The 26,226-nt window shown below is 45.0% G+C and overlaps 3 protein-coding genes across 3 annotated transcripts in view; all 3 read right to left on the reverse strand.

Annotated features, from left to right (window-relative positions):
• Positions 1–5,381: 5,381 nt before the first annotated feature.
• dmap1 (DNA methyltransferase 1 associated protein 1) lies at positions 5,382–13,038 on the reverse strand. The gene is made up of 11 exons (XM_084472884.1): positions 13,001–13,038; positions 12,612–12,735; positions 12,172–12,263; positions 11,848–12,043; positions 11,293–11,451; positions 11,016–11,183; positions 9,271–9,456; positions 8,012–8,083; positions 7,168–7,240; positions 6,570–6,952; positions 5,382–6,314 (listed from the first exon to the last, which is right to left on the reverse strand). The coding sequence occupies exons 2-11, from the start codon at positions 12,705–12,707 to the stop codon at positions 6,255–6,257; spliced, it is 1,485 nt and encodes a 494-aa protein (XP_084329010.1). The 5' UTR covers positions 12,708–12,735; positions 13,001–13,038; the 3' UTR covers positions 5,382–6,254.
• Positions 13,039–13,667: 629 nt separating this feature from the next.
• On the reverse strand, positions 13,668–17,823 carry LOC311353003 (galectin-3-binding protein B-like). Its single transcript, XM_084472842.1, has 6 exons — positions 17,750–17,823; positions 17,416–17,496; positions 16,121–16,312; positions 15,584–15,715; positions 15,094–15,340; positions 13,668–14,994 (listed from the first exon to the last, which is right to left on the reverse strand). The coding sequence occupies exons 2-6, from the start codon at positions 17,474–17,476 to the stop codon at positions 13,929–13,931; spliced, it is 1,698 nt and encodes a 565-aa protein (XP_084328968.1). The 5' UTR covers positions 17,477–17,496; positions 17,750–17,823; the 3' UTR covers positions 13,668–13,928.
• A 541-nt stretch (positions 17,824–18,364) lies between these two features.
• The window catches only part of p3h2 (prolyl 3-hydroxylase 2), a 49,145-nt gene continuing 41,283 nt past the window's right edge, over positions 18,365–26,226 (reverse strand). The window contains exons 6-15 of the mRNA XM_084472516.1: positions 25,115–25,204; positions 24,240–24,280; positions 24,072–24,163; positions 23,094–23,221; positions 22,610–22,705; positions 22,010–22,160; positions 21,510–21,627; positions 20,959–21,034; positions 20,509–20,649; positions 18,365–19,573 (exon numbers count right to left, since the gene is read on the reverse strand). Of these exons, the coding sequence (XP_084328642.1) occupies positions 19,481–19,573; positions 20,509–20,649; positions 20,959–21,034; positions 21,510–21,627; positions 22,010–22,160; positions 22,610–22,705; positions 23,094–23,221; positions 24,072–24,163; positions 24,240–24,280; positions 25,115–25,204 (1,026 nt within the window). The 3' untranslated portion in view covers positions 18,365–19,480. The remainder of the gene's footprint in view (positions 19,574–20,508; positions 20,650–20,958; positions 21,035–21,509; positions 21,628–22,009; positions 22,161–22,609; positions 22,706–23,093; positions 23,222–24,071; positions 24,164–24,239; positions 24,281–25,114; positions 25,205–26,226) is intronic.

The following is a 26,226-nucleotide window of genomic DNA, read 5'->3' on the forward strand; positions in this document are numbered from 1 at the left end:
GGCTCGGGTCACAGCGGGTTAATAACGGCGCACTCCCTTTTGTTTAATGGCCCAGAGTTGGGCTGCCCTCCTTTATCATAGCCGCGCCTTGCATTAAAGCGGCTTGCTCTGAGCAAACTGACAACCCCGCTTGTCCCTCATCCCCCCCCGACGGACATGCGGTCCAGAACGAGGGGCCAGGGGAAAGAGCGCGGGGAGCCACTCGGCACACAGCACACAGTGAACTTTCCCCAGTCATTACTGTCCACCGATGTGCCAGACTGGCTGAGAGACACAAACTTGTCTTGTGTTTATAGCTTAACTGATCCTCTTATTCCTGCTACTCCCCCCCAGTGTCTCTGCTCTGCCCTAATCTCTCCGCGGGTCTTACTGGCCCAGGGTGACAAATGGAAAAAGGGGGAGGCAGCCAAGCATTGGCCTGGTGGAGGAGCTCAGGCCAGGGTCTCACTAAGCCCCCCCCCGCCCCCCCCCCGCTCAGCTCCCCCCTGGATCATCTCTGTCATGGACAGCACTAACCCCCCCAGAGAGGCCACACAGACAGGCAACACACACACACACACACACACACACACACACACAAGCAAGTACGGAAACATGCGCACACACACACACACACACACACACACACACACAAACAATTGTACACAGCCACACTCATACACAAACCTATGTACACAGACAAACACATACACATGGAACAGACACAGACACACTCACACTAACACACAGAGCAGTTGTAAAATGACAGCCCAGTGCTAATTCCAGAAAGTCTGCAATTTTTGCATTTTCTAGTAAAAAAAAGAGTGTAATTTAAGCAACATTTTTACTGTGCGATCACGCATGAAAAACTGAACTACACTTAGGTCTTGACATCCAGGGAAGGGGGGGGGCCACACTAACAAAAAAAAATACAAACCACAGGCCATAAACAACAGTGACGTTCCATAACGGGATGTCCTCATATAGACACGGCCAGGCGTCAGTCCTTATACCACCGCATCTCCCACAGACACACACTGACAAGGTTCGGGGGGTACCCAGGTATGTGTGGATAATGTGGCCCAGCACCAGAGTCTCTGGATAACACCCGGCAGCTCTATTTTAGTGTCTGGCGTCCCCCCTCCATACGACCATGTGCTAAATGACTAGGAGGTAATGAGTGGCTGTGGGGCTGCACTCAGGCCTGTGACACTGACAGCGCCTAAGAATGTAATGCGCGAGTCTCTCTCTCTTTCTCTCTCTATCTCTATCTCCGTCTCTCTCTCTTCCCCTCTCTCTCTCACTCTCTCTCTCTCTCTCTCTCTCTCTGCTCCCGCTGTGCGCCCCACTGCCTCCCCGCCACGGGATCAGCTGCAGGCGTTAATGAAACGTCAGTCAGGTAATTGAGGCTCTGGCGGTGGCCGGCCAGCCAGGCGCAGCAGTCAGCTCACCGTTGGGTGATGACACTGGGACACTGGCTGCCACAGCATCACCGCCCCCCCCCCACCCCCCCCCCCCCCTCCCGACCCACCACAACCCCCCCCAAACCCACCCGCCAACCAACACCACCCTATGGAGCTTTTACAGGAAGCGATCCAGTGGGCTGGAAAACATTGCATTTATGCTGACATATCACCGCCCCCCCCCCCCCCCCCCCCCCCACCAACACACACACACACACACACACAGGCCCCCCCCCCCCCACACACACACACACACACAAACTGTTTCTGTGAAAGGTAGGAATTGGAGTGATGAGTTGCGAGGTCCATGTACAGGGGGAAGTTGAGTAGTGCGTACCCAACCCCATCACTGCTAGCAGAGCGGGGGGGGGGGGGGGGCAAAGCCACCTGGCGTTTCCCCTCCCCCCCCCCCCCCACCCCCACCCCCTCCCCAAGGCGGCCGCGGTGATAGGGGTCAGAGGGGTTAAAATCAACTTGTTATTGCACCCCAGAGTGGCGTTACCGTCGCCCGCCCGCCGTCCCCCTGACCTGCCCGGGAACCCCAGTGAATTATGGGTAATGTTTAATTCTCCCGCTGTGACAGCTGTGGATCCGCATGGTAAATTGGATTTTTTTTCCTTGGAAGAATTACAATTGAAAAGACATTTTCTGTACTTGCCCGCCTGGGCTAACTCTCTTGTCAGGTAGCATCGGAGAGCCTCTCTATCTCACACCGACAAATCAAATTAGCCCCCCCTGTGTTTCTGTGTTTCACGTCGCTTCAAACTGAATGGAGTCCGTCCATCTAGCCTGGGTCTAGTCAGCGGCCAATCGGATGTCTCGCCCCAAATGGCTCACACACTCTGGATGCCCGGAGTGCCTCCGTCCCCTCTCTTTTAATATTTCCCCACTTCCTCCCACCCTCATTTACATACACACACGGGGGGACGGCGACTCCGGTCGATGAAGATGTTCTTCGGAGCACCTGTTCCCTGCAGGTATAGCCACCTTTTATCCCCGTTAAATGGGAGTCACGTCCACAATGTTACCGCGTGTGACCAATAAATTAAGCCCCAGAGCTCTTTTACAGTGTATTTTCCCATTTCTTCTACAGTATCTATATTTATACTGTATTTCTCAAATTTGGAAAAGGCTTTAAATTGCGAGATAGTTATGAACCCGGTCGGTATTAACAAAGCCAGCTTAATAAAGCAATTTTGTGCGTTGGTGAGTTTCCGAATCACAAACAAATCACTGTGGCTTTGCCTGCTCAAAGTGTCCCAGCCACACTCGTGAAGATCTCCCAATACCGGACACACTTCCAGAGGCAGGAAAGTCCAGATTTAGTAGCAGACTCTCCTCTGCACTCCACTCCGCTCTGCTCACTCCTTCCGTCTCTAGGGGATGAGGCCTGGACACTCGGGTTAATGCCTAGCTGTAAGCACTGCTCACCAACGTGATTGGGTTTGCATTGTAGGCCAAAAAATCCACTGGAAATGACTTCCACTGTCCAGCCCTTGGGGCATTTGCGATGTCCCGGTCTCAACATTGCACGTTTCCTATTCCTATCCCTTTTTTTTGGTGGTACTTTTGTGGAGCGTCCCGGGGGGGGGGTACAGGAGTTTGATGCTGCACAATGATTAAAACTTTTCTCCCTAAAGGTGATGGGGGAGGGGCGGGGGGGGAGGGGTTGACACAGATTGTGGAGAAGAGATGAAAGTCAAAGTCAAACACACACAGAAGAGATGAAGAGTGAAAACACCGAGACGACGATGACAGTCGGGATAGGAACCGGGGGCTGCTCAAACAACAGGGCGCCTAGCTCAAAAACAGCCGCAGCTCACTCAGCGGCGGGGTTGAGTTCAAAACCAAACCCTCCCACCCCGTCTCGCCCCGTGAAATTGGTTCCTCGTACACAAGATATTTTTCCCTAAAAGTAATCTACGATCGTAGCCGATACCAGACGACGCCTCCAGACGTGGGGTTGGAAACACATCAACAACCCAATCAACGTCAGATCAGACGCTCCCCCCCCCGAGGTGGGGGGGGAGCTGTATTTGAGCAGGGCTCTAGCGCGCCCCCGCCTCGACTTCCCCGCTACGTCCTGCGCTCCACGCATCATTCCTCTTAAACGCGTTCTCAATCACTGGCGGCCGGTGTTGCCGGCCCGCGCGGGCCTGGTGACAGAGACGTATGTCCGTGATTAGCCAGGACACAGTTCAATTATGATAAACAGCCATCACACCTCTTAGGACCCGAGATTAAGGCATCGGGGCTTGATAAAGAGATAGTAGACCCCCCGCCCCCCCCCCCCCATCATCTCTGTGCCATCACAACCAGCCTATAAGACACTCTCTATGTGGCGTTCTGCATCATGCTTTTCACATCAGTGCCGCCAAAAAACGACACCCCACACCGTCCGTCCCCCCCCCTCCTCGTACTATCCTCTCCCAGGACGGAAGGAGCTTGCTGCCCCCAAATGGAGGTGGGGTGGTGGGCGGAGGAGGTGGGGTGGTGGTTGTGGTGGAGGTCTTTATCATTCACACATGACTGGTGATGCATCCACGCCTACTCATTTTCAATTTAGACCTTTTTTATTAATAACCTCCACCTTCTTGAAGCCCATCTTACACGGTACCTGCCATATAACTTGAGGGTGTGGGTCGGAGACGGAAACGGGGAGAAAGAGGGAGATGCCTTATTTTTGATAAATGGACAAGCCTTGATGAAGCGCAGATTTCAAGGGAGCGTGGTTGAGAGAGAAAGAGAGAGGGAGGAAGGGAGGCCTAACATTAATCCAAGACCGGCCTGGGAAAGATCTACCAAAAAAAAAATCAAAGAACAGAGAGAGGAGGCGGAGTACAGAAAAGAAAGATAGCCCCTTTGGCTGTGTTCCGTCAAGGGAGAAATTACACATTTACGGAGGTTTTTCCAAGCAATGACGGGTTCCATAGATCAAACCGGCTGGATTTACAAGCCAATTTTCAACATGAAATATAGACACAGAGAATCCATTTTCTCCTCATGTTTACTCCTTCCTCCTCTCAAGCCGATGGCTTATAGAGTGTGTGGATATAGGTTTACTCTGGTATCCGTAGCGATAGTTATTAGAGCTGTACAACCAGGAAGTCAGGTGGTGATGGGAATGCTAGCCTACCGCCAGCACTGATTGAGAGTGTGTGTGTGTGTGTGTGTGTGTGTGTGTGTGTGTGTGTGTGTGTGTGTGTGTGTGTGTGTGTGTGTGTGTGTGTGTGTGTGTGTGTGTGTGTGTGTGTCTCTCTCTCTCTCTCTCGCGGGGGAAATGTCAGGGCCCCTCTAACGGAGATGGAGAGGGTTACAACGGGTCTCATACCATAGAGGATGAAGAGGTTTAGGGGAACAATTTCCAAGGGAGAAAATGTATATAGTTGAGACTGAATATCAAACAGCCATTTCGATAATCAATACCCAACCAGTTACACTGGGCCATTATTTGAATGCTTTAGAAAATGACCCTTTGGTATAAATTGTCAGAACTGTATTTTTTGTAAGTTGTTCTTGGAAGAGTTCAGTTTGCTCAGGTAATACGTGAGAAAACTGAAGCCCCATCCCTGTGCATTACAGCAGTCCTCCACACCACGCTATATAACATTTGCATAGAAATTAATGTCTAAGTAGGCTAAATGACATAATTGACATGCAATTAGCAATATTATGCGAGGGAAGAAACCAAATGAAGTTTCCATGGCGGTGGCAATCTAAGAATGATCACAGCTTAATTATCATATTAATGAAGTCATTAGCTGTCACTTAAAGGGGACGACAGCCAAGGTAGAAATGTCATGAACTCACAATTTCCACAGCAAATATAGTTTCAACACTAATTGTTTTCCAGTCAAGACCTCAAGTCTGAGTGTGTGGACAACACAGAGGAGGGCGGGAAGGACACGGGCAATTTGCTGTGACGTAAATCCCACCAAGATATAGAAAAAAAAAACACAAGGTTTATTAAATGTTTGAAAAAGGCTTCTTCAAGGTTGCTTAAGGACACAGGCCTGAAGCGAACCCCGGGCCCCATTCCCTTTACAAAATAAACGTATCACACAGAAACAAAATAGTCACATCATCTACAGAGAGAGAGAGAGAGAGAGAGAGAGAGAGAGAGAGAGAGAGAGAGAGAGAGAGAGAGAGAGAGAGAGAGAGAGAGAGAGAGAGAGAGAGAGAGAGAGAGAGAGAGAGAGATGTCAGATGAGATGCCAGCGTGAAGGTAGCACGGGTTAAACAGAAAAGTCAGCCCGCCGCCAGTAAACAGCATGGCATGATTACCCTAAAAAGAAAACCCTCTGAACTAAACCGACAGCTTAAGGTTCCCCGCGCTCTCCCACACACACACACACACTTTCTGCTTTTCATTTCAAGTCATTTCAATTACCCAGTCGGCTCCCACTCCTTCCCCGTGGCCCTATTAGCTTGGCCCGGCAATTTACAGTTGATCTGGGCCTCATCTGAGGGCCAGAGTGCCGACCGGGGGCCCCACCGAGGGAGGGGTAATGAAATGGAATGTCACTCGGTTGTAGCCTTTGTCTCCATAGCGAGCGGGTGACACCGTGTGTATATCCGCCTCTGTGCCCACGTGTGTGTGTGTGTGCGTGCTGCTTGTATGGAGCGAGCCCAGTTAGTTAGTTAGTTACTTAGAGGAGTGGATATAGCCGCGTGTGTCCGTGCAGGACGCCGTGTGGACGTTAAGTCAGTGATGAAACCCGGTGACACGTCGTCCCTCGCGTGTGCGTGCGTGTGTGTGTGTGTGTGTGTGTGTGTGTGCATGTGTGTGTGGAGGCGCTTTCATCTTCATCATCAAGGTTTCTTCATCTTCTTCACCGAAGAGCAGCTGGAGGCCGACTCTCTCCGCTTGCGCTGTGGAGACGGAGAGAGGAATGACTCACAGCTCATTTTTAATGTTTAATGCTTGCAAATAAAACAACAACCAACACGTGGTTCAAGTTACCGACTCCAGTCCTGGAACCTCGAACCTCTTCTCGACACACGGTTTTTACAGCCGAGTTGCGAATGACTAATTAATGCATTGTGAAAACCAAAGACAGCCCTTAAAGAGCCCGTGAGGCGAGGGTTAGGACGACGCAGGGGCCGTTCGCTGAAAGGGGGCCTTACCGAGTTGGGGGTGAGTGGCGCGCCCACCACGTCGATGATCTGCTCCTTGGCCTCCAACTTGATGTCCTCCATGATGCCGGGCCAGGCCTGGGCCTCTCCTCCCGGGGCGCACGGCGTGACGCTGCTGCTGTTGCCCACGTTGGGCTCCGCCGCCTGGGGTGTGGAGACCGTCACGACCCCCTGGAAACCGCCGCTTCCGCCGCCGCCACCGCCGCCGCCGCCACCGCCGCCGGCCTTCAGCAGGGCCTCGTAGCGGTGCCGCAGCATCTGCTGCTCGTACTCACAGTTGCTGAGGGCCTGCTTCAGCTCGTAGACCAGCACCAGGTCGCTGCGCAGCTCGTTGAACATCTGCACGATCTCCTCCGTGGTCATGGGGTTGAGGTCTGGGGGGTGGGGGGGGGGGGGGGCAGGGGGAACAGATGGGCATGGACATCAGGACACCAGCCGGCGCAAACGCACACCAGTAAGAGTTTACTTCATGGCCACATCGCAAGCTTCACTGCTACACTTACTTTTTGTAATTAATGTTTTGAATGAATGAATTGTAGTTCCTCTCTGTGCGACATGGTCGCACGTCAGGGTTATTTTTTGCACTCACCCACTCCTTGTTCCGTCAGGATCTGCTCAATGGCTTTAATCTTCTTCTGGCCTACAGAGCTAGGCAGTTTCATCTAGAATAACCAAAATCATAACACACACACACACACACACACACACACACGTTAAGTTAGGTGCTATGGATGTTACGATCAGCGCCTCCACGTCGATGCATTTAATTCAAATGAAATGCTCGTCAGCGGGCCAGATCAAAATGTCTTTATTCACTGGAGTATGTCTGACTGATTAGCCGCGGGATCACGCTACTCCTTTAGCTAATGCTAATGCATTTTCCATAGAGACTGCGGCAGCTCCTCATCACTCTTGGAGATGAATCAAGCCGCCCTGCTAGGCCTTAGCGGTGTTAGCCGGCCACTAACAGCATCCATCATCATAGCGCTAATGAGAGATAGCTAGCTCAGGTCAAACGCTCTCGTTTGCTAACATGATTCATCAAAACCGAGGGGTGTGCTATTTGCTAGTGCTATTACGACTGGTTCTTAAAATAAATTAACTAACAAACAAAATGGCACTACATTCAACTGGCTCATCATTCAATGATATAAATATATTTTATTTGTATAATTGTAAGAAGCCAAAAACGAACAAGTTAAGTTCGAAGTACGAATCTAAAGTGTGTATCAATAAGACACTGTGTAAAATCTCCTCAGGCGAGTTGGACTTTCATGTAAACATTCTTGCATTTACAACAGTACAGGAATAGAAAAGGGAAAGAATAATCCTGAACACAACACTACCATCACAACGGTCACCCCTCTTCCCAGTTGTGCTTAGTTCTTATAACTCTCAGCTTCTCATTCTCATGAATAACAAGCTATGCTTACCCTCTGGCTGCGAAGTGTGACACCTGCAGACTTGAAGTCTGGGAACTTGATGCCTGCCGTCTCTGGAACGGCCTGCATGAAGGGATGAATAAGAAGATCAATGAATCGCTTACAAACACGGTGCTTACATCGGCCCGGTTTACACACGATAAATAACAGGGCTCCACAACCTCATCACGAAGGGCACACCGCGCCCCCCCCACTCACTCTTCATTAGAAGCAGTCAACGCAGTGAAAGCAGTTCACGAGAGATCCCCACTTGATGTGCAGGCGCACCTGCAGGGTTCAGGTGACCACCGTCTCAGAGAACGGGCAGAGCAGAGGCCGCGTTGCACAAGTCAGCGATACTTTGGATAATATCGCTAATTAAGTCGATTTGAAGGATCGCACGGGTCAGGAATTTTAGAATATTCCAAAGGTAGGCGCAGCATTGCCAAGAACGGCGTGTTAGGATTTTTTTTTACGAGAAATCAGACATCCCCTTGCTGCTTATAGGTGGACGGCCGGTGACGTATGAGCATGTGACTTTCCGACACCTGCGTGGGAGATTCTGCCTAGACAAGAACCTATCTCAGGTCAATCTAGATTGAATGTGGTGTACACTACTCAATGGGTGTCAGCGTTTCTCGCTGACACCCGTCGGCGTCTGTTTAGAACATCGAACTCTTTGCATCGCAATCTCAAACCGTTTTCAAACCATCAAGTAAACCATGGAGGGGACTCTTCATCTCTCATTGAGAGTCGGTGGACCAGCTATATTCTTAACCAAAATCTATTTAATGATTTGGATCAGCAGTCAAGGTTGGAGTTTCTACCTTTGAACCAGGAATATCTGATATTGTCTATCAACCTCTTGAAGCATCAGTGTAGCTAAAGGATTTTGTTACGGTTTATAAGGAATTATGACCATTTTGTTTACTTGAATGTAATAATAATATTCCATATAATGGAATAAACATGTGACATATACATAAAACCATAATTAGGCAATAGCTACCTATCCATACAATTATTTACTATGTTATTTGGTATTAATTTCTTTTAGGATATAGGAAAGGATGTAATAGTGACAGTAAACATTTTTTCAAGACAGTAAACATTTTTTACATTTAAAATAAAGATCTTTGCCAATACAAACATACAAACACCTTCTTTAAAACCCCCTCACCAGATATGAAAAAAAAAATCCCACTAATGATAGCGACCCCTAATAGTGGAACATGGCCGACGTGTTGTGTTGTGTTGTGTGTTTAACAAACCGGCTTCTCCGTTTCTCTTTTCTGGGGGAGCTTCTTCTTAGAAACCCTCTTCTCCGCACGCCTCAGCTCTGTGTTGGTGTCTGCGGCCTTGATGAGTTTCTGCAGGTCCTGGGCCTTCTTTTCCCGCTCTTTCTTCCTGCCCTCGATCTTTCGTAGCTCCTGGGTCAGATACTCCTCTTCCGCCACCTGCAGGTCGAATGGGAGGAGTGCAATGTGAAAATGTTGTCACGGTAAAAGGTGATATGAGGTCATCATGACATGGATGTAACTCAACAGCAGTAGTAGAAAAAGAATTAGCATGACACAGAATTGTTGGTTGAATAGAATAACATAGACTTAGATGAAAATGTATATCCTTTGACAGCTTCCAAACTGTAGCAGATATTCAATTATTTAGCTGACACTAAAGTTTACAAAGCGACTTCCAGTGAATTCAGATACATCCTTAGTCATGAGGGAGCAGATAGGGAGTTGGACATCTAGCTTAAAGAAGGTAGGATGCGGACAATGAACAGCAAACCCAAAAGCTTTAGACTGGGAGTGAAAAAGCCTATCCTCTCCCCTTTAAAAACCTAGCCTTCCAGTATAATAACACGTTATTAAAAAGATAACAGAGAACGGGGAGGGCACATTATTATACACGTGATAAAAAAGGTACTATTGCCTAGAGGTGTACCCAGCTCAGAATGTTCCAAGTAGACTCCCCAGTCACCAGGTAAGTTGATTATTTGACATTCACAATTACGCTAACCGGCTCACGGAACAAAGTGCCAGGCACAATGGATCCATAGGCTGAATCCAACCATGACTTTAGAAGAAAAATAACACACGGATGTTCAGAAAATGTTCACTCTCTGTAATAGAGCGATCTAAAATTGGATGCAAAAGGTAAACTCAGAGGTGTGAGTGTGCGGCCGCTAAAGCCACAATGTGACCTGCTGGAATCGGACCGGGGATTCCATCTCTTTCTCCCCGAGTTGTCGTTTCAGTTTTAAATCGAACATCACTAGTCCCAGCGCAGACTGTCCCATTAAGGAGCATAAAGTTCCGATATATTTCAAACTTTAACTCTGTTTGACAAAATCAATATGCAATGAATCTTTGGATTTACATCCTTGTGATGCATGCAATCACTGTTGTGGCATCGGCCGACTGTTTTTGTAAATGTTGGTCTCTCTATTAGATCTAACATGAAATGGGCTCTGTCTCCTTGTGAAGCATTAGTTCTCTTGTAATAATTTGATAATTCTCATGAATGTCATGACATTCCTACTGTTAAGCATTTATATCATGCTTCATTCTGTAATTATTAACGCACGTTAAAAATAAAACCCGAGATTGTACGACTGAGAGAACCTGTCGGATGGGGCTCTCTGAACAATGATTCCACCAGTTGACTTTAAGGGTACAGCCTAGTGATCGACCGATATATCGGCCGGCCGATATTATCGGCCGATATTTGCGTTTTTTACGTGTCTATTTCGTCTATTTTTTTCTCCGGCATGATTTACAGACAGTTCAATAAATGTTCCTTTTTTAAATTGAGACTTGTAACATTTGTTATCATCATTGTGTCATTTTTATGATGTAAGTTGAGGGAGAAAAAGCAGCATCGGCTTCAAATATCGGCTCAAGAAAATCTGTATCGGCGTATCGGTCATCGGCTAAGGCTGATAAAAAAAAAATCGGTATCGGCCCTAAAAAAATCATTATGGGTCGATCCCTAGTACAGCCCCTCCACTGACCTGCTCAGGTGTGCGGTTGAACAGCTTATCCAGCTGTTCTTTCCTGCGCCTCTCGTGGCCAGCGTCAAATATGTAGATCTTTGGCTCCGCCCCTGATGCTGCGCGCACCTTGGTCAGCTTGCCGCAAATGCAATAGTATCGCTCTTTCAGGTCTTCCACCGAGCGCTTCTGCAAGAGATAAGGGAGCAATGTCAAGGAAAATGTATTAGTGGAATATCGTGGCGGTGCCTGTGTGGCGGTGCAGCCGTGGTTAATGTGCGTGGGCGTATGTATTCACCCTGTACTGCTGGTGGTCGTAGCGGTCGTGGACCACCACAAAGCGCAGGTCGAAGCGCTTGCACAGGTCAAAGAGGTGGTCCGTCTCCGCTTTGGTCCAGCCGTCGTCATGGAGGTACAACTGATACTCCTGCTCCGAGTACACCGGCACCTGCACCGTCTAGAGCAGAGGACACGGGGAGTGGAGAAGATGGTGAACATCTGTAGGGAGAATTCTGTTCATGCATGTAAAAACAGACCTCAGTCTGAATATATTGCTAGTTCGTTTGAAAATGTTCAATATGCATGGTTACAACAGAAATGCTGCAAATGCGTTTGGAAATGCGCATTCTGCTGATTGCATGAATTCTTCTTATTGTTTATTTGGACTGAAAAAAACGTTTGCTAAGCCATTTTGGATATTTATATTTGGTCATGTCATGGATTTTCTGTCAGAAATGTTTTCCTTGCCGATATATCCCCATTGCTGCTCTATCTTTGAACCTGCAATTTAGCATTGGCATTCATGATAAAGTTACAAGCCATGAGAAAAAAATAAAGCCTGCTCCTTCCTTACCTTGTTGAAACGTGCGAAAGGATAGTCTTTGCCCTCCTCTGCCGTGCGTCTCCAGTGATGGAATATGGCTCCATCTTTGCGGGCAGGGTTCGTGAAGGGCATCCATTTCCAGGGACGCACCTTTTTACAACCCAACTTGGCCTTAACGGTCCTGTAGCCCTGAGTTGTATCGCTAGGCAACAAAGGCGGCGCATCTCTAGACAAACACAAAAATGATAATAAGGAAGAATAACTAACTGATCATAACTAGAAGTAACGGGGCCGACACGGTGACAGTTGGGAGGAATAGGAAAAAACATTGAGATCCCAAAAAGGAAATCCTACTTTTTATCTGAATAGAGCAGGGCATAGACCTCCCGGTGCATCCCCTCTGGTCTCTTGAAGGTCAGCGCTTCTGTTGTCTTCTTGGCTTTTTTCTGTGGGTGATGATTAAAAGTGTTTGCCACATAATTGCCACATTTGCCAAAAATAGTCTGTACCATGGCTAAGCACTTGAGCCTAACTTAAAATGTACAGGTGGGGGATACAAACGTACTCACACATTACTGGGAGAACTTGACCACCCTCTTATCACAACAATACCCCCCCGGCCATTACACAGTTGACAAATTCGGGATCAATGATTCGGATTGTACACCCCTAAACGGGCGAGTTTTCTATTATAATTCCATTATGATCTTTACTGTTTCTCTCTTATTTTGCTTTGTCGAGTAGAGAACCAACACAAGGAGCCAACTAGAATGTACACTGTACGAAGAGCTTACCTTTTCCGAGTTGATGAAATCCTTCTTACTGATGGGAGCATCATTGTCCCCGCCTGTCAACTCCAGAATGTCCCTCACGTCAGCTCCAGTAGCCATGACTATAACCGTATGTTGTCAACGCCACCTGTCAAAAGTTATACAAACGTCCTAATGGTTTTCAATGAGGTCTGGTCAACATGGTATACCGGTGTTTATAACAGGTGAGGGTCCGTAGCGAGGGATACGGCGGTCTATAGCGGGGGTTGTAGCGGCGTAACGACACATAAGAACAGCGGTTTTCAGTCAAAGCGAACCATGGAGTTATCTGCTATTCCGTTTAATTTTGGAAATGTTTTCCTTGATTTATTCCCACATAAGCGGTGGTTTTCATTGACAATAGAGGACCATACCTAGCTCTCGGGTAAGTAGTCATGTAGCGATGTATTCCTAGCCAGCATAAACTTCCGGCGCCGGTTCCTTCGCATCATGTTAAAAAGTTTGTCGCCTTCGTGAGGTCTGGCGGTGAACTGCAGTACAGAAGAGCAGCAGCACCAGAGATGCATTTCTGTTTCTCTTGTAGCGGTCTTTGTTGAATCATGTTTAATTTTGGTCCAACAACAAAAGTACAGTTTATTGTGTCGTGCTTTGTTAAATCACTACATTAATAAAAACAAACCAAAAAACATTTTAAAAGATGCAAATAGTATTGTATTTGCCAAGCACGTCTATGAAATCCAAGTTTTTCAGCTTCTGTTTTCCTTTGCTTGTCACAACCTGTCAGCTTTGTGACCTTAGGAGATCAGTCAGCTCTCTGACAAGCCGAAGGGACTGACCGACATGTAGGCCTAATGTAGACCATTAGTTTGCTAGTGATAGGAATAGCCAGCATTCAAGATTTGCATGTTATTTTTGTGGAGACAGATACTCATTGATTTTTCAAGTGTAACTATTCCTATTTGTGCTGCCGGTAGCTACATTAATTTCCCAATTTGGACGAAGATCTAGTTCCAATCGAATATAATATACTAGATAACCACAGGGATTCCATACCTGCACCATTTTTTTTGGACAGAAATCAAGAACGCATTGAGCATTTATTTGTATTAGTATTATTTTAATGTGTATTCTTATTCTTATTACATCGGTGAAACATTTATATACCACCATATGCAGCATTCCGGTAGAGATAAAGTGTCTATTAAACATAGCAATCATACTTACACTTAACTGCAACACTTTTGTGTAATGTTTACTCCTTATTCGAAGGAGTACCCTATTAATTGAGTACCCTACTAGTAACCCTATTAATTGAATGTTTACTCAAATTACTTAAATTCCTCATTCATCTTCAACCTCAGTGTAGTTCAACCCTGTACTGTACTTAGGACGGATCACCATAGTGTAGGAATATTCATCTGAGCTGCATGGGTAGACCTGGCCTGAACCGTGGTTCGCTGGGACCGTGGTGACCTCCTGCCGATATAAGTCCTGAATGTGGGAGACATACTGGCCATTGCACCGCATAACTATTTTGTTCTTGTAAACAATCCCCTTTTTATACACCTCAGGCAGAGCACTGTTGCTGTTCTCCGACGACAGCTTGGCGGCAGGGCAGACCCTCGTGCTGCTGTAGGAACATTCCTCACTTTTAACGAACAACCGTGTGTACCATTGCATCTCGCCGAAGAGCGCAAATAAGGCACTGTTGTGTACCGGTGTGCGGAATGTGAAGGTGAGTTCGTTATTATTGTAAAACCCATTTGAATATAATCCCGTTTTTTTGAAGTTGGACACCTCCAGCGATGAGAAGGTGTAACTCCAAGGTTTGCCGGTGTAGATCCTGGGAATGTAGGACTTCCAATTGCTCATGAGCTCGCCAAACAGATCACCAATGGTCAAGGCGTTGAACCGAAAACCCTCTAACTTCCCTGCCTGGTAACGTGGACCTTGGAGCCGGTTCAAATCCTCAGCTGAGACCATGGGGAACCGTATGAGCTTCAACAGGTCAAACTGGTCCCCTGACACCGATCCTTTCCCTTGGGCTTTCTCCCACCTCTCCAGAGCCTTGATGACAAAGTACTCACTGGGCACCGTCAGGTCTGTGCGAGAAAGGAGACTCTTGATAGCATGGACAGACAGACCGGTCCACGCTGGGGACGCGACCAGCGCCTCACAGTTCCAGGCCATGTAGCGAAGGCAGGACTTCTGCAGAGCTCCATCATCCATGCTGACTGCGTAATCAAACAAGGATGACTGACTTTGGAAGGTTGCATCTTCTGGGAGCAGCAGGGTCAACAGTTTTCCCACCTCTTCCTGAAGCGCCTTTAAGCCCCACTCGGAAGCCATCTTGTGAATGCAGTGGGAAGAGTTCATGGTGATGTTTATCTGTCCGGTGTACAGATACCTGAAAGGTTCAATCAACCATGTCATTCTCAACCAGGTCACACACACACATACCCCTGAAGAGGAGGGTGTCAAATTCCTACAATGGTGTTCTTTTTACCTGATAAAGTACGGAACATGAGGTTGGCACTTGGAGCTGACCTCAATGCTGAGGTTGGCCTGGGAGGACCACCTGGGCACTAGAGAGAGAATCAGTTTGTGTGCACAGATGGTCTCCACGGTGTTGTTTTCAACCACCACAGACAAGATCAGATCACAGTCACGGCCACTGTCAAACAGCTGGCCCAGGAACCCAGAGATTGTCGTGCTGTGCTCCACGAATAATTCAAAGGGTTCCTTTGTAGAGGCTGTAAGAATTGTTTTCAAATATTGGTTATTTGTCTAAGTACATGAATATTCACCATAGAATATTTCATGTATTCTCCATTTCTGATTTGTAGGTTTTGTATGGGAGGTTGATAGTTGACCCTTTTCACACACGCACGCACGCATGCACTCACTCACTCACTCACTCACTCACTCACTCACTCACTCACTCACTCATGCACTCACTCACTCACACACAGAAACAAAAATAAGACTAATCTTACCAATGGCACAGACAACCCCTGCATCTTCCGCGTGTTTGCAGTCTGATATTCCCAAGCCGGGGGATTCACACTGGGTGAGGTCTCTCTCCTCCCCAAGACAATTCATATTATCCAAATAGATCGGACCTTGCCCTAGGCCATAACAAAGAATTAACACACTAACTTGCATGGTTAATTAGGTTAGACCTATATACTGTATATGTATATATATTTATACACTGTATAAATATATTAACAATATATTTCAACATATATGATCAATTATTAGACGATGATATATATATATATATATATATATATATATATATATATATATATATATATATATCATTATCTAATAATTCATAATATAACGATGATATATATATATATATATATATATATATCATTGTCTAATAATTGGATCATATATGTTGAAATATATTGTTTTATCTAAATGACACAAAATAATAATATTGTAAATAAGTTATGAAGCCCTTTACATAAAAAAACACACAGAAACAACAAAAACAGGATATTCCAACATGTACTGTATACCTGGCCCATACACTCCTCCTTCAACAGCTTGTCTGGCGCTGGGGAAGTTCAGGTTGCGACACACCACTATGGCTTCCTTTATGTCCCAGTTGTCATCACACACAGTCCCCCACACTCCTTCGAAATAGAGCTCCACCCGGCCCTCGTGAGAGCCCTTGCCTCCAGCCAGCCTCATGTCACCATTTTGTAACCCTGCAGTGGTGATTTATGGTAACTATTTAGTCTTTCAGCCGATGCATTTGTCCAAAGTGATTTACAGTGAGAATACGTGACATTAATGCACAGGTAGGGGCTAGGCATCTTGCTCAAGGGTGCTTACAGGATTGTGGACCATGGATGTAGGCCATAGGCCCCGAAACATCTTTTGTGTCATTCATGATCACTTTCATATGAAAAGGTACAGAGAAACTCTATGGCGAGTCCCACTTGACATCTATCCAAAACCTTATATTCAGTCTTTGTGCTGCAGCATTATTCCTTTATGCCTCCATAAGTCTCACCCCTCTCATAGTAGGTTTGATTAAGTAGGGGATATACCTACCTCATGCGAACTTGGCAACTTTTAGGAGTAGCCTACAGTCTTGATAAATGTTGGGGGGTACAACTGATCTGATTTATACATTGAATTTCACTTGGCATCTCAAACACATGTCAACGACAAACACACTATTAAAAGAAAGGTAAATGAGAGAAAAGATATATAGAGATGTAAGATATATAGAGAGAAAAAGATGTATTAGTTATATGTATTGGTCATTTATTATCTAGGTTGATGTTGATTTAAAGATTAGAGGGCAAACCGACCACAACTACTGTTGTGTTAACCTGGCAGAATAAACACTGGTCTGCCTGTACAATCTATCAATATCTAACAGAAATTTTTTTTTTTTTAAATTAATTAATTTATATTGGAAAATAACTAAACTTTAACAGATACTTCAACAGATTATATATTAATATACAATTTTAAGGCTCCAATTAATTATGTGTAACAGTAAATCAAGTGTAACAAATGTTAATCTAATCTAATTTACTGATCTAGCCCACACTACATGTATCTTGAACCAATCAGCTATGTACCAGCTATAGATACTAGTCCCAGCATAGAAAAGCAGCATATCAGTCCCAAAATTCATGAGCTGAAATTACCACACGCACAAAGTCATATCTACACAAGGTATAACACAAACACGTTTAAAACCGTGTTTGTGATGCACCTATCATTTACCCATGTTGACTGACTCAGTACTTGCAAAAGCCAACATGCTGATATCTGTTAGCTAGTGCTCACCCACCACAATGAGACAGGTTGACTAGGAGAAGGACACAGGCAAGGAAGAGAAGTCCTCCCGGCATCTCTCTGAAGGATGATCGAACTGAAAATACAACAGCCGACTTTTACTGTTGGTTATTAACATTAAAGGTGTAGTGTGTCGAATTTTGCAGCGTCTCGCAGTGAGGTTGTAGATTGCAAACAACTCACCCCCATTATGCCTTTACTTTATACATTTGACGCTCAAAAAGGAAACATGAGTTCATGTTGTTCCTTCAACATAACTATAGGCTACTTATATATCTGAATATATTGAACTCTTCACAAGTTGACAGAGGGAAATAATTGTAACTCACCAAGTACAAAACACAGAGCTGTTCTTCACAGGTCCAGTAGAGACAGATCTGTTGCAGCTGTAGTCTTTGTTTCCCCAGAAATAGAAAGTCCACAGTTTCGAAATGAGGGACTCCCACTGTGTCTCTCACACACATGCGAGCACAGTCGCACACGCACACTTTGAGTCTGTTGCTGGAATCATGTAGGCCTAACATCATGTGCTGCCTAATAGAGTATAGCACAGTCAAACATAAAATAAATTATACAAAAATACATATAATGTTATATTGATAATCATTTGGAAGCATTCGGGATATGTTTTTGTTCTTTCAAATATGATATGATTGTAGGCAAACAATTATCATCTAAAGCAAAGTTACATCTTTATGTGTGGAAAAACAAATTATTGCAAGCAAAATATTATGCTGGTGAAACAAAGAATGAAAGGAACGGTAAGATAATTATAATTAAACATTTTTAATATACACACACACACACAATTTGATACAGCATTTTATACTTAAATATTAGGGAGACAAAGAAGATTGACAATCCTCTCTAATCAGAAGTTATCAAACCATGATGCATAAACAAATACTTTCAGACCGATTAGACCGCTGGTTAGCGGATGGAATCAGTGAAAATGGTTTGTAGCCATTGAGCAAATAGTGCATGTACGTATCACAACAATACTCAGAATGTTCAGGAAAGAAAACGCATGCCTCCCAAAAAATAAACATTCCTTCAAACAGGAACAATGGATCACTTTTATAACAAAAGGGACTAAGATTCAATCACGACAAATGCAAATGCAGCTGTCTATCATAAAAAACAAAACATTAATAAATCACACATGAACACAGCATTTGCAAATTTGTAAACTCAAAAAAATGTGTACTTTGTTTGTCATGAGGGGAGAAAGTTAGTCTCTCATTAGCAAGTTAAAAGCAGACATTGTATGTATTAGTAAGTAACAGATCAATTCATTACTGACTTAAGACAATCACTAGTTTCATAAATATTAAATTCTCAAAGGACTTTTTAATGTTTTTACAAATCGGCTTGTGCGTCTTCTTTGTTATGAGATTTTCCTAAATCTTAACAAATTAGAATTCTGAAACAGTATGTCAACCCAAGATCCTGGTAGCCATAAAGTAGCTCTTTCTAATGCACTATTCAAGATATTGCGCAATATCCAATTTTGTATCGACGTGGTATCTTGCAAGGGTTTTCATCTCTACTTTAAATATGTGTTTTCTCTAATAATATGATACTGATAAATACTCTTTCCAATATATTCCAAAAAATATATTGCTCAGAACCTCAACGTCAAACACTTGACATCCTATAATAAAACTTGGTTAAACGCCATTCTTCCCTTATTCACAGTGCAATAAAATGACAGGTACAGACAGTTGTTGTTAATGTCAGAATCCCCTCTCCACCAACCCATCGACCCAAAGAAGTCTCTCTTGTCATCACGAGACGGACGGACATTGAAAGGAAGGGCCAAAGTTCTGGCTGTGTGGTAACAGAATCCTAGGCGGAGTCGAGGTAAACCACAGCCCTTGACGACACGACAGAAACAACAATATTAATATTAATTCACCTCGCACTTCACACAGTACAAAAATAGAAATTGTTCCGATCCAGAAAAAGGTATCAAATAAATAAATTCAAATAGATTGGAGAGTGTGAAGTAGGAGTGGTGGTGGTGGTAGAGGTGGAGGTGTCGGGTGGGTTGTCCGCGGCTACAGTTCATCTTTCGGGTTAATGTTGAGGCCCTGATGCCCTGCAAACTTGCTGTCCAAGTCCTGAACCACCTCGTCTGCCTGCAACCGCTCCTGAAATAATCAACAACAACCAAGCCGGGGGATGGAATTACAATTGGGTAGAAAGATAGAAAACAAAAACATTTTCATGATACAAGTCGAACTTTAGTGTGAGTGGACTGCAGGATACATAGAACTCTCTATACAAGGGCTACAAGTGTTTTGTGTGTCTCCGTATTATGTTAACAAGGAGTGATCCTGGCCAGGAACACTCCTTGTTAACGTAATTTAACAAGGAGTTACGTAATACGTTAACAAGGAGTGTTCCCGGCCAGGAAGACTCCTTGTTAACGTTATACGGAGACTGGTGAAACTCTTGTAAAATAACAACCCTGCACTTGGAACTCGAAAAACTCAAAAGCTTTTTTCATGCGCTCTGACAGACCAAAAATGTCGTTTTTGGTCTGTCAGAGCGAAGAAACAACAACAACATTTTTTCCATTAGAATATAATATTCTAGTAATATTTCAAAGGTTTTATTTTTTAATATTTCAAAGGACACAAATGAAGTACCAATGAGGAATACATATTCTGTCCCACCAAGTCTCACACACTTTTTATGTGGTCAAGTCAGTTTTATTATCATCTCTTTGTACATAATTGTCTTACAGGCGCACACAACTCGGTGAATTGTGCCGACTTCAACAGAAGCCGAGTCTGGATGACGCCTTGGTGATTCAATCAGGACTTCAGGGCGTGAGTGACGCTGAGAAGCTCAACGCTGACGGATTTCACGCCGAGGTTGAAATATTTAAACTCCACCGAGCACACGAATGAGGAAAATTCACTCGTGGGTAGAATCACGAAAAAAAGCCCTTCGAAGGCTTGTTCCCTTCTAATGGATGAATGATAACCGATAGTCTGTAGAAAATAAACAGCAAAGGCACATGTATAGCAACACGTATAACAAGAACGACCGAGGCGGTGGCTGAGGGGAAGCCTTTTACCAGTTCTCTGAAGAGCGGATCCAGGGTGAACCACAGTGCCACTGCGCACCGCTGCCCCCTAGTGACGGCCTTCACTCCATGCGGGTTCTCCCCTCCCGACGAGAAGCCCACCATGCGGCCACACTTTGGCTTCACAGACGCCTGGATGGGGGAGGATAAGTCATTGACATCGTCACTAAGCATTTATCCACGGCAGTCATCCACAGTGACAACAAGTCACACTGGGAACAATCAGAGCAAGCAAAACCACATTGAAAGAGAATGGAACAAGGCAATCTGGAGCAAAATATTCCTAGTACTGTACAGTCGCAAAAATAGCCAGAACTCAAGGTTTGTATAATTGTTTCTTTATTTTAACTAGTGACTGACTGCTTTGTTTTAACTAATACCACCAGAGGTCACTTCCTATTTCCAAAAAAACACAGTTCCCCACCCCAAAAACAAACCTACCGTGACAGTTTTGGCATCCATTTCAGTGAAAATGAATTCTCCGCCCTCAAAGTCTCCGTTGAGGTACAGCAGTGCACTGGGGACAATGAAGAAAGGATTGAGACGTAAGTCATGGTTTCAACATCATGTTCAGGGTTTTTTTTTTAAAGAGTTAACTGAAGCCTGTAGATCTGGAACCTATAGCAAGAGCCACATTTGGCTTCTTCAGTGATCGCATATGGCTGAAGAAAAAAGCTGAAAATAGACCTGCAATTCTGGGATAGAAAGCTAAATCCAGGTCAAAATCTATTTACCATTATATCCTAATCTACAATCAGAGTAGATAATGAGACGCCAGAAAAGGAGATACGACAAGGTATCATTCTTTCCAGCCAAAATGATCACGTCTAATTTCAACTCTTCTTCGGCTCTCCTTTAAACAACTTCAAGTTATAACATTTTGTTATGGCTCTGGCAACTGAAAAGGTTTGGCGACCCCTGCTGTAGATAGTGTATCATATATACACGTGTATTCATATTCATGTTCAGGAGATGGGAGGCTGAGTGGGAACCTGTAGTCTCTGTAGGTGTAGGCCGGTGGCTCCTTCCAGCACTCATTGGCCTCCGGGTCCAGCAGGCAGTTATCGGCGTGGATAGGGTGGCTCAGGTCATTCCTGTGGTCCTGCTGGCCTGTGGAAGCACGCAAACATACCTATGTGAGATCTTTCATTTGAGACACGATTAAACCATTTAAAAAGAGCACGTGGAAGTGGACAAGGAACCACCCGGCAGAAGAACAATGACGGTATCAAAATGTCAATGTGTGTTTGTCTCAATATGTGTGCGTCTGTGTTTGCGTCTGTGTGTGTGTGTGTGTGTGTGTGTGTGTGTGTGTGTGTGTGTGTGTGTGTGTAAGTCTATGTCTTTGTGAGTGAGTAAGTGAGTTTCTACGTGTGTGTGTGTCTATGTTTGTCTTTATGTGATTGTGTGTCAGTTAGTGAGCGTACGTACGTCCGTGTGTGTGTGTGTGTGTGTGTGTGCGTCTAAGTGCACGTGTGGGTGCGAGGCTCACCTGTAATGGCGGTCCTACACACCAGGTGTGTGTAGGAGAAGTGCAGGGTGGAGTTGAGCAGGAAGTAGGACTGGATGATGTGTCTGGCTCTCTCGCTGACGTCGTAGAAGAGACGTGCGCTCTTGAGAGGCACTCTGCCCTCGAAGCCGTACTGCGGGGAGGGGAAAGGTCATCGCCGATAAACACACGGACCTCCATACGACCGTACTTACTACATTCTGTCCATTGTTGAAGCGAACGGTAGTCTTTTGGATCGTCTGACATTGACGAGACATTATCAAATAACTCCTGAAAATAAGGGCAGAAAAGGGCTACCCCCAAAAAGGCATTGGTTTGATGCCCAATGTCCTCTATAATGTATCTACTAGACATATTTTCTATTTATTTTTTGTAGTTGTAATTGTAGTTGTTGACACGTAACAACATCTTTTATTCCACTGTCCTGTACTTGCTGCATTTGATATTATCTTAAATATGTCGCTTTGTATGAAAGGGTGTGCTAAGTGAATACACAGTATACGCAGTATATAATTAGAGAGCATAAAATGAGCAAATCTTTAATATGCGCCGGGTTAGGAATCGTATTATCGGTCCGCCTACCAGCAGGGTCTTGAGGACGGTGGCTCCTTCAAATCTCTCATTAGGAGTGTGAGGAGACATCTTCCCCCTGTAGCCGTCCCCCGCCATGGTCACAGCCTGGAGGAAACACATGTACAATCAACAGGGAACCCACGCACTACATTGCCACGGTATATATATATATATATATAGAAGATCTACCAGCCATGGTATACAAGCATGGACATCACATGTTACACATTAGGGTATGCACTGTACACCATACTGTACATTTGCATTTCATTAAATAACTTCAGTATCACACACACACGCACGCACGCACGCACGCACGCACGCACGCACGCACGCACGCACGCACGCACGCACGCACGCACGCACGCACGCACGCACGCACGCACGCACGCACGCACGCACGCACGCACGCACGCACGCACGCACGCACGCACGCACGCACGCACGCACGCACGCACGCACAACAGCGATTCAAGCCAGGGCGGGTTCTCACTTGAGCCAGTTGTTTGAGGTCAGAGCACTCCTCCACGCTGATGACATCATCCAGCAGCACTCTCTGGGTTCCATTCAGGGCCACTGAGTTCTGCACCAGCTGCACGCTGTCGTACACCAAGGGACCACCTAGGCAGATGAAGGCACACAGACAGAGCGCCCTTGTATTCACTGTGAGCTGTGGGAAACCATGAAGTGAATGAAGCTGATGGGTTTTGTTTGTATTGTTTAAGATAAAAGCCTCGGAATTGACGCACATTTTAAATGCCCACTAAGCCCAGGAGTTTTGAAATAAAAAGTGATTTGAGTTCATGAATTTTTTGTTGTTAATGTTAATGTTAATGTGGCTTTAGATGGCACATTAAAAACAAAAAAAAAACAAGAGTTGCTTTGTGTGTTCACGCCCCCTCAGCAAACTATTCTACCAGTACACAACACAAAGACTTCTTAACCTTCGCACTGTAAGCAATCCGTGCTTTGCAGAGGAATTCTACGTGGACCTCCTTCCCTGTGTGTACTGGAGCTAATGTTTTACCGGGGCCTGTGGGCGCTGTGGGTTTGTGAACTGGTGTCGAAGAAACAGGCCAGCACCGTCTATCCAGTGGTTAGGGTGTTTAAATCCCAATGCCCACAATCCACCTGTCAGCACCCTTGAGCAAGACACATCTCCTCCGACTGCTCAAAAATCACATGTTTCTCAATGTTAAGAAAAACTGATTTTCTTGAGATAATAGTGTCTGGTAAGTGAAGGATTTTCACTGACAGTGTTTCACCGTCATGTTCCTCTTCCCATGCTGGAAGCATAGTGCCTGCTGGGGCATCAGTGCATGTCTAGCATGTCTGTAGGCATCACACATGTCAATCACAACATGTGATTGGAGCCAAATATCACCTCCTTATGAATAAATGAAGAGTAAAGAACGGAATGAAAACGGTAATCCCCTAAACTGCTGTTTGAAGACAGGGGTTTGAATTTTACCTTCTCTGATTGGTTGTGGCGGAGACTCTGTGACGTTCTTTTTCTCGGAGATGGGAACGTAATCCATCCAGCCGTCTGTACCAGACGGAATCCTGGGAAAACCGGAATAATTGTTACTATTGAACTTGTCAGTCAGTATTGGATCGATCATGCTTTCTCCTCTTATACCTGTTTGAATCTTCTCTTCCTCCTGTGCTGCTCCAGTATTGCTGTAAGGAATTAAAAATAATGTTTTAATAAATTAATAAATTAATAAATTAATTCAAACTTAGCTTAGCTTTCAGCTTTGCTTTCCCTTAAACAGCAGTCCAAATTTGACAAATTTGAAAACATATTATTCACCTATATACCATATCTTCTGAATATTAGCATCAAATGTGTTGTACTTTATAATCTATGCTCCTTTTGCAACCAGCAGGTGGCAGCATTAGCTGAGAAGACAGCCATCACAACGGACGTGCCAAACACCTGTTACCCTTCCTGGAATAAGCCAGAATACATGGCTGATGGAAACAGAACTATTGTGCCTGTGTCCGTTTGATGCTTGTCAGCCCAGTTGACACAATAGTTCTGTTTCTGATAGTAATGGCCTTCCTTTGAAAGAACATTGAAATCCAAAATGAAATCCCAAATGATACTAAACTCAAATCCCAAATCCCAAATTGACATCAAAATTGTAATCCGTTGAACAGCGTCACCTTAACCATAGTGCTCTCTACAAGTAGGCTGGATAGTACGTTGTGGTTCGACTCAATTCAATTTGATCGTATTTGTATAGCCCTTAAACACAGGTACAGTCTCAAAGGGCTTAACATGCCATATAGTTATGATACCCCCCTGACCCTAGCCCCCCCAGAGGGCAAGAAAAGACTCCCATTCAAACGATGCTGTGTTTGATGCCCAACGTCCACACATCCACAGCACAGGCACGGTGAAGGCGTCCGTGGGCAGGACACCTCAATGACCTGAATCTGCACCCCGCCCCCCTTGACCCCTAAAGGGACTGAATTAGCGCTCAAATAATCCACATGATGTAGACTCACCCCTTCGGTGAATTGACTGCCCATGATGTCACTGCCGATCAGAAGCAGCTCCACTTCCTGTCTGTGGCGTCTGAGGTACCACGCAGCTTTCTGTACCGACACACAGTGACACTTGTCAAACACACATCAAGATATTAGACGGTCCACAGAATATTAGCGAGGTACCACGCGGCTCTCTGTACCAACACACAGTGACACATCAAGATATTAGATGCCACATGCCAGCACCAATCATAGGTCGTACGCCACAGTTCCTCACCCATGGGGAAACACCTGATTTAAAATGTGATTTCCAACAATTGCTCAGTAGTCTACGGATAATTTCTGATATAATTGCAGGCTTAATAACCTGTAATAAGCCTTATTAAATATAAGAATAAACCTGATTCGACCGCGTCCTGCCGGAGTTAAGTCTACATTTCAGTGAGTGACAATGCTGACAGCCAATGAGAATCCATCTTGAGTCTTGTCATGAGTTTGTTCAAGACACTGAACAGTTCTATGCAGCAGATATTCAGGACAAGTCATGCGGGGACGTGGTGCAAATGAATGACGGAGGCGGAGACTAGATATTTAGTAATAAAACGGAATTGTGCTTCAGCAGATTTTACCTGTGAATGTTTTTTATTTGGTTTGAACCTGTTCACAAGGTTTGATAGCAAGAGAAAACTGTTTTACCTGTCCTTTAACAGGCTTGTGATTTAAGCCAGACATATTTCACATATATGCCTTCCGTTTCAAATCTGATTCAAAGAGAGTAATTCTCTCATTTGCGTACTTGCCAGACTGAAGGAAACATAATTTTCCTCGGCCAGGAAGACATGCCAGGACTTATGGACTGCTCCATACTTTATTTTTCTCAGTTCAAATGTTGATTTATATTTTATTAGGGTTTATAGTTTCCAGCCAGGCTTTAGATAATAAAACAGTTGGAAAGTATTCTTGGATTTTTCAATCATCATTAAATACTCCACAGTAACTGGCCCCCTGTTTGTGATGTCGAGAAAGGGAGGGAAGGAGAGATTATAGACATGTGACTGTACTTTGGAAAATGTTTCCACACTGATGATATTTTCTAGTGTGTATACTTAGCTGCATTGAAATGCAACTAT

The sequence above is a fragment of the Micromesistius poutassou genome (assembly GCF_964030765.1).
Source record: "Micromesistius poutassou genome assembly, chromosome: 9".
Classification (NCBI taxonomy): domain Eukaryota; kingdom Metazoa; phylum Chordata; class Actinopteri; order Gadiformes; family Gadidae; genus Micromesistius; species Micromesistius poutassou.

Excerpts from the sequence above, each read along its gene's own strand:
- dmap1 (XM_084472884.1), bottom strand. The coding sequence starts at position 12,707 with ATGGCTACTGGAGCTGACGTGAGGGACATTCTGGAGTTGACAGGCGGG. Across the intron at positions 8,084-9,270 it reads AAAGAGAAACGGAGAAGCCG|GCCGTTCCAGAGACGGCAGG; the intron begins GTTTGTTAAACA and ends CCCTTCATGCAG. Across the intron at positions 6,953-7,167 it reads CCTGACGGAACAAGGAGTGG|ACCTCAACCCCATGACCACG; the intron begins GTGAGTGCAAAA and ends CCCACCCCCCAG.
- LOC311353003 (XM_084472842.1), bottom strand. The coding sequence starts at position 17,476 with ATGCCGGGAGGACTTCTCTTCCTTGCCTGTGTCCTTCTCCTAGTCAAC. Across the intron at positions 15,716-16,120 it reads AGGAGGAGTGTATGGGCCAG|GGCAAGGTCCGATCTATTTG; the intron begins GTATACAGTACA and ends GTTATGGCCTAG. Across the intron at positions 14,995-15,093 it reads CATGTTCCGTACTTTATCAG|GTATCTGTACACCGGACAGA; the intron begins GTAAAAAGAACA and ends TGAACCTTTCAG.